Source organism: Gadus macrocephalus, chromosome 16 (assembly GCF_031168955.1).
Source record: "Gadus macrocephalus chromosome 16, ASM3116895v1".
In the NCBI taxonomy this organism is placed as follows: domain Eukaryota; kingdom Metazoa; phylum Chordata; class Actinopteri; order Gadiformes; family Gadidae; genus Gadus; species Gadus macrocephalus.
The window spans coordinates 6,103,942-6,115,974 of NC_082397.1; the positions used below are offsets into that span (position 1 = coordinate 6,103,942).

General features: G+C 42.9%; 1 protein-coding gene and 1 long non-coding RNA gene across 2 annotated transcripts in view; both read right to left on the reverse strand.

Moving 5' to 3' along the window:
* Positions 1 to 2,906: 2,906 nt before the first annotated feature.
* LOC132474359 (uncharacterized) lies at positions 2,907 to 4,277 on the reverse strand. The gene is made up of 3 exons (XR_009529644.1): positions 4,123 to 4,277; positions 3,901 to 4,037; positions 2,907 to 3,085 (listed from the first exon to the last, which is right to left on the reverse strand). It is a non-coding gene; the product is annotated as an uncharacterized LOC132474359 (long non-coding RNA).
* Positions 4,278 to 7,006: 2,729 nt separating this feature from the next.
* The window catches only part of col4a3 (collagen, type IV, alpha 3), a 32,095-nt gene continuing 27,068 nt past the window's right edge, over positions 7,007 to 12,033 (reverse strand). Inside the window, exons 48-52 of the mRNA XM_060075910.1 lie at positions 11,814 to 12,032; positions 10,366 to 10,543; positions 9,487 to 9,601; positions 8,854 to 9,026; positions 7,007 to 8,582 (exon numbers count right to left, since the gene is read on the reverse strand). Of these exons, the coding sequence (XP_059931893.1) occupies positions 8,501 to 8,582; positions 8,854 to 9,026; positions 9,487 to 9,601; positions 10,366 to 10,543; positions 11,814 to 12,032 (767 nt within the window). The 3' untranslated portion in view covers positions 7,007 to 8,500. The remainder of the gene's footprint in view (positions 8,583 to 8,853; positions 9,027 to 9,486; positions 9,602 to 10,365; positions 10,544 to 11,813; position 12,033) is intronic.

Consider the following 12,033-nt stretch of genomic DNA (forward strand, 5'->3'; position numbering starts at 1 on the left):
CTACCTGCTCCTTAATGACCTGTCTCTGTGCTGTCTAACTCCTACCTGCTCCTTAAAGGTCTCTGTACTGTCTAACCCCTACCTGCTGCTCAATGACCTGTCTCTGTACCGTCAAACCCCTACCTGCTCCTCAATGACCTGTCTCTGTGCTGTCTAACTCCTACCTGCTCCTTAAAGGTCTCTGTACTGTCTAACCCCTACATGCTCCTCAATGACCTGTCGCTGTACTGTCTGACCCTACCAGCTCCTTAAAGAACTGCCTCTGAACTGTCTAACCCTGCTGGCTCCTTCTTGGCGAGAGGAGGCGTGAGGAGATGGAGAGCTTAAAAACCCAGCTTGCTCTTATCCTCTACTTTAGTCCTAATAAGGTATTATTATTTTTTATTGATTGTGTGTGGGTGTATAATGACTGAGTTCCATTAAATCTCTGCAGTGTGACTGGTCATTGCTTTTCACATATTAGCATGAAAGTATGGAGGGTTGTACATGCTGTCGTACAGATTAGTATTTGAATGTGAGGGTCATATCTTATTATCTGCTGTCATAAGCGAAACAACAATGTCAGCAGGGTGTCTCATCACCCTCGCTGTCAACTAATGGACCATGTTGTGGTGAAGGGGTGACATACCGTGCGTGTGTGTTTGTGTGCCTAAATTAACACGCCTTTCTTTGAAAGAGGGCAGACAGTTGTTCTTTCAGATGATTGATGAGCTTGATGGGCACATTTACCACCAGCAGGGATGATGAGGACTTAGCTCGGGTCTCCGCAGCATGGCATCGCTGTGACACAGTCTCCCCATTGTCAGACAGACAGACAGTAGTCTGAAGACCTTCGGACAGACAGACAGCAACCCATTGGCCTCCAGAAAGACTGTCTATAAATGCCCTTTGCCCTTTTAGAGTGGTGTCACTCTTTGGTATTATCAACGACTAAAACTAACAACCGACTCTGTTACGGCCATATTCCCCTTAAGAGATCACCGCAGTATTTAGTCAGAGTGCTATGAGATCTCAGTCCTAAATAATCGTATCGGTGTTGAATTTATTTCTGTTCTCTTGTTTAGTTGAAGGTGACATATTATACCACCAGGTGTGAGTATGATAAGCATTACAAGCCGTTTTGAAAATCTGCCTCTACCAGCCTACCCAGTGGACTGAGGCAAACGTTGCTCATCTATCCATCATATATCTAGGTGGACATGCCCACTTGTGATGTCAAAAGATGCAAAACGGCTTGTAATGGCTAATCACACTCACACCTGGTGGTAGGCCTACAATATGTCCCCTTTACAATCCCACTTGGAGAATGGTGAGTCATGTTGCTCAGAACGAAGGTCCAACATGGTGGAGCCCCGAGGACACCTACGCTCATCACGTTTCAAGCCTACCACGTTTCACGTTCAACCAGATTGCATAACCCACAGACACCCTTATCCTTATCAGACAAAAGCCTGAGGACTTTTTTTGCTTTCTGCTAAATCTTAAATACATTGCATAATAATTTTTTTTACATTGCCGTTACTTTATTTTACTTATCTATTTTATTGTATTTAACTTTGCCTTTATTTTCTTTACTTATCTATTATATTTAATTACTTCAATCTATCTTATTTTATTATTTCCTTTTATTGTATGACGATGTTGCTATGTGAAGCATTTTGAGCCTGGCTCGTGTATAAAAAGGGCTAGATAAATAGAGCTGCTTTGCCTTGCCTTGAGTACATTTTACACCTTTTCAGGAACCCCGACCCAACGAAGCCGGACGCAGCTAATGCCGGCTAGCGACTTCTTTCCGTGACCAGCGAACGCCGTCGCCGATACGGTGAGTTGGGTCTGTCTGCGTCCTGCAAGACGGAGGCGTAACTTGCACTAGGAGGCGTAACATGTAGTCGGAGGCGTGTCTAGTACTTTTCTATATCGCGGAAGTGATCTGTATGTAGCAGTGGTGCGCGGGTACATAAATGACCGCAACTCGGACCTCAAATATTAGGCCTTAAATTTACTTACCGTCATGAATATCGGAAGACCCGACTTCAATGAAGATCTCTTGTGAACCGTGATTTACAACGCTTTTTGTTTACCGCGAAAAGAGAAAGATCTCGCATGGACCGCGATTTAGAAAAGAACAAGTTACGCCTCCTAGTACAAGTTACGCCTCCTACTACAAGTTGCGCCTCCTACTACAAGTTGCGCCTCCGTCTTGCAGGACGCAGACAGATACTATTGGATACGGTGGGCGACCGAGCGAACACTCGGTGGAAAAATATGGTAACCTCTGAGTGGTTTAGTGGTAGTAGGCCTAACGTTATCTATCCATTTCCATGTATGCTGAATCGAGACTAGTGTGGTTAATATATAAAGAAGGGAATCACAGACTTTACATCTCAAGACGCAAAAGAGAAATTTGCTGTTTCACCGGGACCGAATCTTATAAAATGTGATACAGATGTGATCTAACCATAATAATATTGCGAAATGCTTAAATTAATATGTACTAAAACTAATATGTGATGTACTAATGCTAATACTGTGATATACTAATACTGTTAGATACTAATACTAATACTAATACTAATGTGATGCTAATACAGTGCTAATACTTATACAGTGGCATACTAATACTATCCAAACAATGAATCAGCCCTTTCACACTCTTTGGTCTTGTTTTAAAAACGGACAGCTCATATGCTTTCTATATTTAATGAATAAATTAATTTATTTATACATTTTGTAATAAACTAGCAGAGCATCTCAACACCAATAAAAACAGCCCGTTACTAAACGGCTAGCAGGGTGTTACCAATACTTGGGCAGGTTGCTCAGGGGTGTGGTCTCAGAGTACCAGCTAGCAAGGTGTTGATTGGTCAGGTTGTTGTTAGCAGACAGTGAAGCCCTTCCAGTAGAAGTTCTTGCAGCCAGCCTTGCGTCCTCGTTGGAGTGTCTCGGGGGTATTATCAACAGAGCGCTCCAGCTCCGTCCCGGCTCCCCCTGTCACCGTGGACACCACCTCAGCCTCCTGCTGGCTGTCACCTTCTGGCAGTGTGAGTTGGGATAGCAGGTCCTCCAGTGCACGCTTACTCCATTCCTACATGTGTACACACACACACACACACACACACACACACACACACACACACACACACACACACACACACACACACACACACACACACACACACACACACACACACACACACACACATATATAGAAATCTATAAAATGCACATCTTATACACAGAAGTAATACCCATAACTAGTATGTCCTACTAGAATTCAAAACTACCATGTACCATGTTGAACTACTTGTGCTAACTGTTGACTAGAACATTCGATGAACATTTAGTGCTCTAGAAGCTGATCCAAGACTCTAGAAGCTGATTGACTAAATGTTGTTGCTGTAAGACTCTATAGAGGCTGATAGACTAACTTGTTTTTTGTAGGACTCTAGAAGCTGATCGACTAAATGTTGTTGCTGTAAGACTCTAGAAGCTGATTGACTAACTTGTGTTTTTATAAGACTCTGGAAGCTGATCAACTAACTTGTGTTTTTGTAAGACTCGACGACTGACGACTAACTTGTGTTGCTGTAGTTCTCTAGAAGCTGATCGACTAACTTGTGTTGCTGTAGTTCTCTAGAAGCTGACCGACTAACTTGTGTTGCTGTAGTACAATAGAGGCTGATCTTACTTGTGTTGCTATAGATCTGTAGAAGCTGATCTTACTTGTGTTGCTATAGATCTGTAGAAGCTGATCTTACTTGTGTTGCTATAGATCTGTAGAAGCTGATCTTACTTGTGTTGCTATAGATCTGTAGAAGCTGATCTTACTTGCGTTGCTATAGATCTCTAGAAGCTGATCTTACTTGTGTTGCTATAGATCTGTAGAAGCTGATTACTCACTTGTGACATGGATCCAGTAGCTGGCGTGCGCTGCTTCTGCATGCGGTCCATACTGAGAGAAGAGGTTGTCTGAGAGGCCAGAAGGAGAATCGTGGCGAGGAGAAGCACCGTAGCGGGACACTGGAGAGACTTCATGTCTGGGGAGAAGAGATCAGAAGAACATTTAAACGAGAAGCAAATAGGAATAAAAAGAGTAAAGAAGAGGAGACAACGTTCACCTACTGGGTCGGTGTCCTCTGTTATCCGTGGTACTGGTGGAGGAGCAGAAGATCAGCAGACGAGTCCAATTGCAACGTTTCACCCAGTCTTTTAAACGGTCTCCCTCTGGTCACGTGACATCGTTTTTTGATTGACAGCTGGCCAGTCGGGCCTGCGTGCAGCGCGATGAAGGAATGCTGGGTGCTAAAAGCACTCAGTGTGTTTCTTTGTTCAGCCGTTAAGAGCATTTGACTGAAGCCTCCACAATAAAACAATTAGCTGAGATCCACACGCTTGCCTTCATCCCGGCAAACACCCGGGATTCTCTAATGGGACAATTAGCCGAGCGTTAATAACGTGAGCAGGACTCCATTTGCTTCACAGATAAGAGCGCTTCAAACAGAGCAGTTCAAACCGCACGGCAGCAAGGAAGTCTCTCATGCCTCAAAAAATGTGTTCATTTAATCTGTTTAAATAAGGTGCCTTCTTTATTAGTTATGTAATGTAAAAGTATTCATGAACACACCATCTAGGAACTGACGGTTGTGGTGAATTATGTCTTAAGCGCGTGTGCTTGCTCACCACTGTATCAACAAAACCAAAGTAAATGTTATATAATCGATAGAAATGTATTTATAAAATATAGATATGAATTTATGAATACATTAACACCTCAAAACTATATACATGTATAATACATTCACATCTATAAGCAATGTAAATGCTGGATTTGAGGTGGCACCACCTGTGTACATCCCATACCATTTTGCACTGTGTTTGTGTAATAACTGGGTTGAATATGGTCATTCAATGTTTAAGGTCAGGGTGTACATTTTGAGTGTGCACCCTTGTGATGCTTGATTTAAACCTTTTCTAAAAACTATAAAGGAAACAAACCCTGACTGACTAATCATAATCGCAAGGAGAGGGACCTGACTGGCCCCTGACGTGGGAATTTGGACCACGTCAATCGTTTCTGTGTAAACTGTTTAAGAATGAAATAAAAACAATTGGGGTAATATATTTAAGTAATAAACATACAATGAACATACAATAATCCATCCAACAAAAATATAACAATCTGAGGCATAATCTGAGGCCTCAGATGGGAGTTCGTCCTGCGTCTATCTAAAAGCTTAGCAAGGAGATGTCCACTGCATTGGCACAAGCAAGGACTTCTTCTACAGTGGCACAGGTCTTGGAAATGCTGAGAACTCGTTCTATACTACTACCAAAACAGTATTTTAGCCATACAAGTATCTACTTGTGGTAGCCTATTTTTTTTTCTCCTTTTCTTTTGGCCAACATCAAATCTATACAATATTTCCTCAACAGTTTTGCCAATTACGATTGACATGGATTCTCACCGTGTTAAATCTTGAGTGGATCGCACACTCTCCCGGAGTCCCCCTCGGAGCCTCTCGATAACCCGCAGGGATGATCAGTCGATCAATGCGTGGCTCTGAGGTCCTTGAGGAGACCGGCGATCGCACTTCTGACCCCAAGTATGCTATGTGGTTGGAATTTGGACCACGTCAATAGTTTCTGAGTAAACTGTTTAAGAATAAAGAGTCACCCGAACTCATAACAATTAGGGCCATATTTGTAAGTAATAAACTTAAAATAACATACAATAAACTTACATTAATCCATACAACAAAAAAATAACAATCCGAGGCCTCACATTTTCCGAGGCCTCCGATGGGAGTTCACCCTGCGTCCAATGCAGAAGTCCTTTCTCAAGCAAGGACATCTTATACAGTGGCACAGGTCTTGGAAATGCGAGAACAGCTCTGCTCTCCAAATGATTTGATGGAAAAATCCATAATGTGGTTTCCCCTTCATCATGTAAGCTCTGTCTCCTATTCCTTGCACTGTCTAGCCACCCTAACCTTTGTGCCTGGGGTATACCGGTCATTAGGGAGCAGGGATCCCCTTATGTATTGTTCTACTTGACGAGAACACAGGAAACTCTGTCCTTTAGGTAAACCTTGTTTGATTTGATCATTGACAATTGCACTGTGAAGTCTTATCTGTCCTAGACACAATATCTCATAAAAAAATTGTCACGACAGATGTCATAAAGGAGGAGACGTGGCAGTGACTTCTCACTTATATCCTTTGCCCATTGACCACCCAAAGGGTGTCAGCGAAAAGGTAGAATGTGAAAAATAATCTTCCCATTACACGCAGACAAAGACAAACTGTCACACTGTATTTACTATTGTAAACTTATTTATAAGCTACATGTATTTATTAATACATTCACATTCATCAACAATGTACATGTATTTATTCATAAATGAAAATGTATAAGTTACATGTATTAATACATTAACGCTACATTAACGTTTATAAATAACTTTTATTAACATTTATAGGCTATTTTAGGAATGGTGAGATCATGGTTATTTTATATAGTTTGGTTTTTCCAGGAGGCCGAAAGCTATTGGCTTTTAGATAATTATAGATTTGTGCATAAAAACAAGCATGTCATTTTGCAGCTTTTGTTGTTTTAATAATAATAATATAATGATAATAATTATTTTTGAGTTTGAGTACTTTCTCACGCTCAAGGAAACGTTCCACACAGCTTATATGGTCATATCATATTCATTTAGCAGATGCTACATTGCATGTAACATTAAATCCTCCACAAATCGACGCACATAAAACAGTCAGTTATTAAGAAAACAATCACTAAAATATCAAATCAATATGATCATATTTACAATTTAGACAAAGTCATTGAGCTGCGTGCATGGACCTGCGTGATTGATTCCTGAAGCAATATCTTCTTCTCTGTTTGGAACGTAATAGAGAAAAAAAACGCTAGCCCCCTGCTGGTTGATGAAGCCCTTGGGATGTGGACATGACCATCTTCAGTTGGCTCATTCAGTACACAATGTTTTTTTTAAGCCCACAAATTTAATGAAACGAATTACTTAATACAATAAAAAATAGATTCAGACACTGCATAACCAAAACAATTTAGACATGTGATAACAGAGTCTTTGAGTGAGAAACATATTCATACATTCCAACGTGATCCTATAGAAGAATGGAAAAGTAAAAAACTATTTATATTAAAAGATAATATCTTGCACAATGAAACAAAACAAAATAAACTGATCCGAAAATTAGTTTAAACCAGCATGTCCTGCTTGTGAACTAGTATTGTACTAATGGTTAGAGATTCCGAAGGAACACAACAGTAAACAGTATTGTACTAACTATTACTTCCAGATTCCCCAGCAACACAATTGTAAATAGTATTGTACCTACTAGTTGTTTAAGATTCAAGAGCAACACAACAGGTGCAAATTACTGTAATAATTAGTGCTTCCAGATTCCACAGCAACCCAACAGTAAACAGTATTGTAATAACTAGTGCTTCCAGATTCCACAGCAACACAACAGTAAACAGTATTGTAATAACTAGTGCTTCCAGATTCCACAGCAACACAACAGTAAACAGTATTGTACTAACTAGTGGTTCTAGAATCCACAGCAACACAATAGTTTAAAGTATTGTACTAACTAGTGGTTCTAGAATCCACAGCATGACAACAGGTAAACAGTATTGTACTAACTAATGGTTATAGTTACCACAACAGTAAACAGTATTGTACTCACGAGTGGTTACAGATTCAAGAGCACCACAACAGTAAACAGTATTGTACTAACTAGTGGTTGGAGATTCTAGAGCAACAAAAAAAGAGGCTCAACATTTGTAGGGAGTTGGAAGCCAAAGCTTCAAATTACATCTTGATGGTTGATGCAACAATAAAATGTGCTTCTTAAATCAGGGTTAAGATAGGGCATGGTGTTCTTCATTAAAATGTATGAAGAACATTAAAGTTCTTCATAATTCTTCGTTGACTTATTTATTATTCCCATCAGATGAGCACCACCAAAGCCTCCGATGTATAAAATAGAATTCTGCAGAAGGTTGCAATAAACGCACCCTGTCTCCTCCCAGTGGCCAATGTAAGTACTTCAACTCTAGTCCCCGAGTCAGCTTCCACTTATAGTAAGCTTCTTTGTATTTGTTGGTACAAACATAAGTTAGGACAATGTATATAGCCGTGGGGTTAAAAATATTGATGGCAATAATATTGTTAAGGTATACTATGGTATACGCATTATCCATTATGTTTGGCATTACAAGCAAAATTACCATGAACAAACATTCATTGTGATAGTTTATATAGTAAAGTAGTTGAAACAGTAGCAGTTATAGTAGTGTTAATAGTAGATTAGAAGTGACTACTACTAGTTTTTCTAATAGTTAATCAAGTACAAGCAGGAGTAACGCTACAATCGAGGCAGTCTCCCGAGGATACTTCAAGTGTGAGTAACGGAACCAAACAAGTATTATTCGTATTAATAGTGAGGAGGACTACCACTGCTTCATACACACTCGGCAGCGGCTGATGATGCTGCCGGGACAGTCCCCCTTCACCGTCTGGGCCCTGGGCTTACTGCAGACAGATTATAGGGCATGTACAGTATATAGTTATTATCAGGTAAAGACAGGTGCATATAGAGGGTATTTCTGTAGTTATCATCACATAGTCATGTTCATATAGAGGGCACATATATAGTTATTATCAGTCAAACTTAGGCAACTCAGAACTGTGATTCCCCTTAGAAATGTCTCGGGTACAGCCCTACCCCATTGCTTCTCTTCTTCTCTGAAGCATTTCCCCCTCCACTAAACTTATTTTTGTGAGAATCCTGGATTGCCGATACCTGAAGAGCTGGTTTGGGTCCAGGGCGGCCAGCCAGTAGCTGTAGGAGTCTGTGTAGTAGTTGCAGGTGCCTCTGCCGTGACACTCGATGAAGGGAATCTTCCTGAACTCCTGGAGGCAGGACCCTGGAGAGGCCAGAGGCTGTCCAGATCCCTCTGAGCCCACGCCCGTTTGCTACAAGAACACAATTACATTCATCCGAAGAGACTTGCTATTTGTCAGAAGAAGGAGAAACAATATATGTCTGTCGGCACAGTAAGGATGTTCATGGAACCAAGTGCCAAGCTCCATCCATCGCTAGGTTAACCCATTCCCCGTACACAACAAGGTAGCTCGCTAGGATAATACACTACACAATGCTCAGTTCTATTTTTAAGTGCCAGGACGTGCAACATACAATGAACGGTAAGAGGGGTGGGCTATGCAGAGTCCCTATACACAATTATCTGACTAAGGCTTACCAATGAGTCTATGTAGCAGGATGTGTGCGTACGTTGCTAATGGGTGGATGTGGGTATATGTTGCTAAGGGGTGGATGTGTGCATATGTTGCTAAGGGATGGATGTGTGTCGCTAAGTGGTGGATGTGTACGTTATTTATCTCGGGGGGGGGGGGGGGGGGATGTGTTCCTCACCATGACAAAAGAGTAGCCCGACCAGAGGGACTGCCACCCTGCCGGACAGACCGGGACCTGGACAGTTTGGCTATGGATGCCGATCACGTTGGACCTGGTCTCGCACACGGCACACCTGAAGCATGGCAAGGGTCAGTCACACCTGTACACCCTGATCGCCTCTTACGCCCTGGCCACTATTAAACCCACCTAGTACGTCCAGACCTTTAAGAGACTTGATGCAGCACAGCATGGCTAGGCTTTGACTTGGACAGGCCTTCATTACACAGCCTTGTATATTCAATGTCAACATGAGGTTAAGGATAGCTACACCTGTACAATGTGTTTGAGTAAGAACCTCTCGGCCCAGGTTCACATGTTCAGATGGAATGCATGGTTCTGGTGGTCTTGTATGGTGGTGGTGTGTTATGTGGTGGTTGTGAGTGTGGTGGTGTGTTATTTTAGGGTTAGTGTATGTAAGGGTCAGAGTTAGTGTATCGTAGGGTTAGTGTATTTGAGGGTTAGTGCATGTTAGGTTAGTGTATGTTAGGGTAGGTGTATGTTAGTATTAGGTCAGTGTATGTTAGGGTTAGTTTATGTTAGGTTAGTGTATGTTAGGGTTAGTTAATGTTGGGTAAGTGTATGTTATGGTTAGTTTATGTTAGGATTAGGTTAGTTTATGTTAGGGTCAGTGTATGTTAGGGTTAGTGTACGTTAGGATTAGGTTAGTGTGTGTTGGGTTAGCGTATGTTAGTGTTAGTGTGTGTTGGGTAAGTGTATGTTAGGGTTGATGTATGTTAGGATTAGGTTAGTGTATGTTGGGTAAGTGTATGTTAGGGTTGATGTATGATAGGTTTAGGTTAGTGTATGTTAGTGTTAATGTACTGCATGTGTTCCTACCGGCTGACATATTTCTCAAGTAAATCTCCAGAGATCATTGCCATATCACTTGGCATTGATTGGTCAGTGGACAGCCAATAGGAGTAGTCGTTGCGGGAGGCATAGCGACAGGTGCTGTCGATGTTGCAGAAGAGGAAGGGCATGGTGGTAAAGCGAGGGAGACAACTGCCCAGGGTTCCTGGAGGAGAGAGAGATCATTTTACCATGTTTATATATCGCTGTCTCTCTGTCTGTCTGACTTTCTGTGTGTGTCTGTCTGTCTGTCTATCTGCCGGTCTACCCACCTGTCTGTATGTCTTGTCTCTTTTCCTGTCTGTCTGTTTGCCTTGCTGTTTGTATTTTTGTCTGTCTACCTGTCTCTCTGTCTGTCTACCCGTCTGTATGTTTGTGTGTCTACCTGTCTGTCTGTGTGTCTAGCTGCCTGTCTGTGTGTGTGTCTACCTGCCTGTATGTTTGTCTGTCTACCTGTCTGTCTGTCTGTGTGTGTGTCTACCTGGCTGTATGTTTGTCTGTCTACCTGTCTGTCTGTGTGTGTGTCTACCTGGCTGTATGTTTGTCTGTCTACCTGTCTGTCTGTGTGTGTCTACCTGTCTGTCTGTCTGTCTGTGTTTTGGTACCTGTCTGTCTGTGTGTCTAGCTGCCTCCCTGTCTGTGTGTCTAGCTGTCTGTCTGTCTGTCTGTCTACCTCCCTTGTCTGTGTGTCTAGCTGCCTGTCTGTGTGTGTCTACCTGTCTGTCTGTCTGTGTGTTGGTACCTGTCTGTCTGTGTGTCTAGCTGCCTCCCTGTCTGTGTGTTTAGCTGTCTGTCTGTCTGTCTACCTCCCTGTCTGTGTGTCTAGCTGCCTGTCTGTGTGTGTCTACCTGTCTGTCTGTCTGTGTGTTGGTACCTGTCTGTCTGTGTGTCTAGCTGCCTCCCTGTCTGTGTGTCTAGCTGTCTGTCTGTCTGTCTACCTCCCTGTCTGTGTGTCTAGCTGCCTGTCTGTGTGTGTCTACCTGTCTGTCTGTCTGTCTGTCTGTGTGTTGGTACCTCCCTGTCTGTGTGTCTAGCTGCCTGTCTGTGTGTCTAGCTGCCTGTCTGTGTGTTGGTACCTGTCTGTCTGTGTGTCTAGCTGCCTGTCTGTGTGTGGGTACCTGCCTGTATGTCTGTGTGTCTACCTGTCTGTCTGTCTGTGTGTTGGTACCTGTCTGTCTGTGTGTCTAGCTGCCTGTGTGTCTACCTGTCTGTCTGTGTGTCTAGCTGCCTGTCTGTGTGTGTCTACCTGCCTGTCTGTGTGTCTAGCTGCCTGTCTGTATGTCTAGCTGCCTGTCTGTGTGTCTAGCTGCCTGTCTGTGTGTCTAGCTGCCTGTCTGTGTGTCTACCTCCCTGTCTGTGTGTGTCTACCTGCCTGTCTGTCTGTGTGTTGGTACCTGTCTGTCTGTGTGTCTAGCTGCCTGTCTGTGTGTGGGTACCCAGGTCTTGTCCATGAGCTCTGTTGTTTCCGTTGATGAAGAGGAGGGAGTATCCAGAGAAGAGGAGGCGGGACCCTGCAGGGCAGAGAGGAAGGCTCTGCTGCTGGCTGTGTCTGGTGAACAGGAAGCTGTCTGGCTCCCCTCTGATGAAGGGCCCGGGGGGCCCCGGGGTCCCGGGGGGGCCCTTGGCGCCCATCAGTCCCTCATCCCCTTGAATACC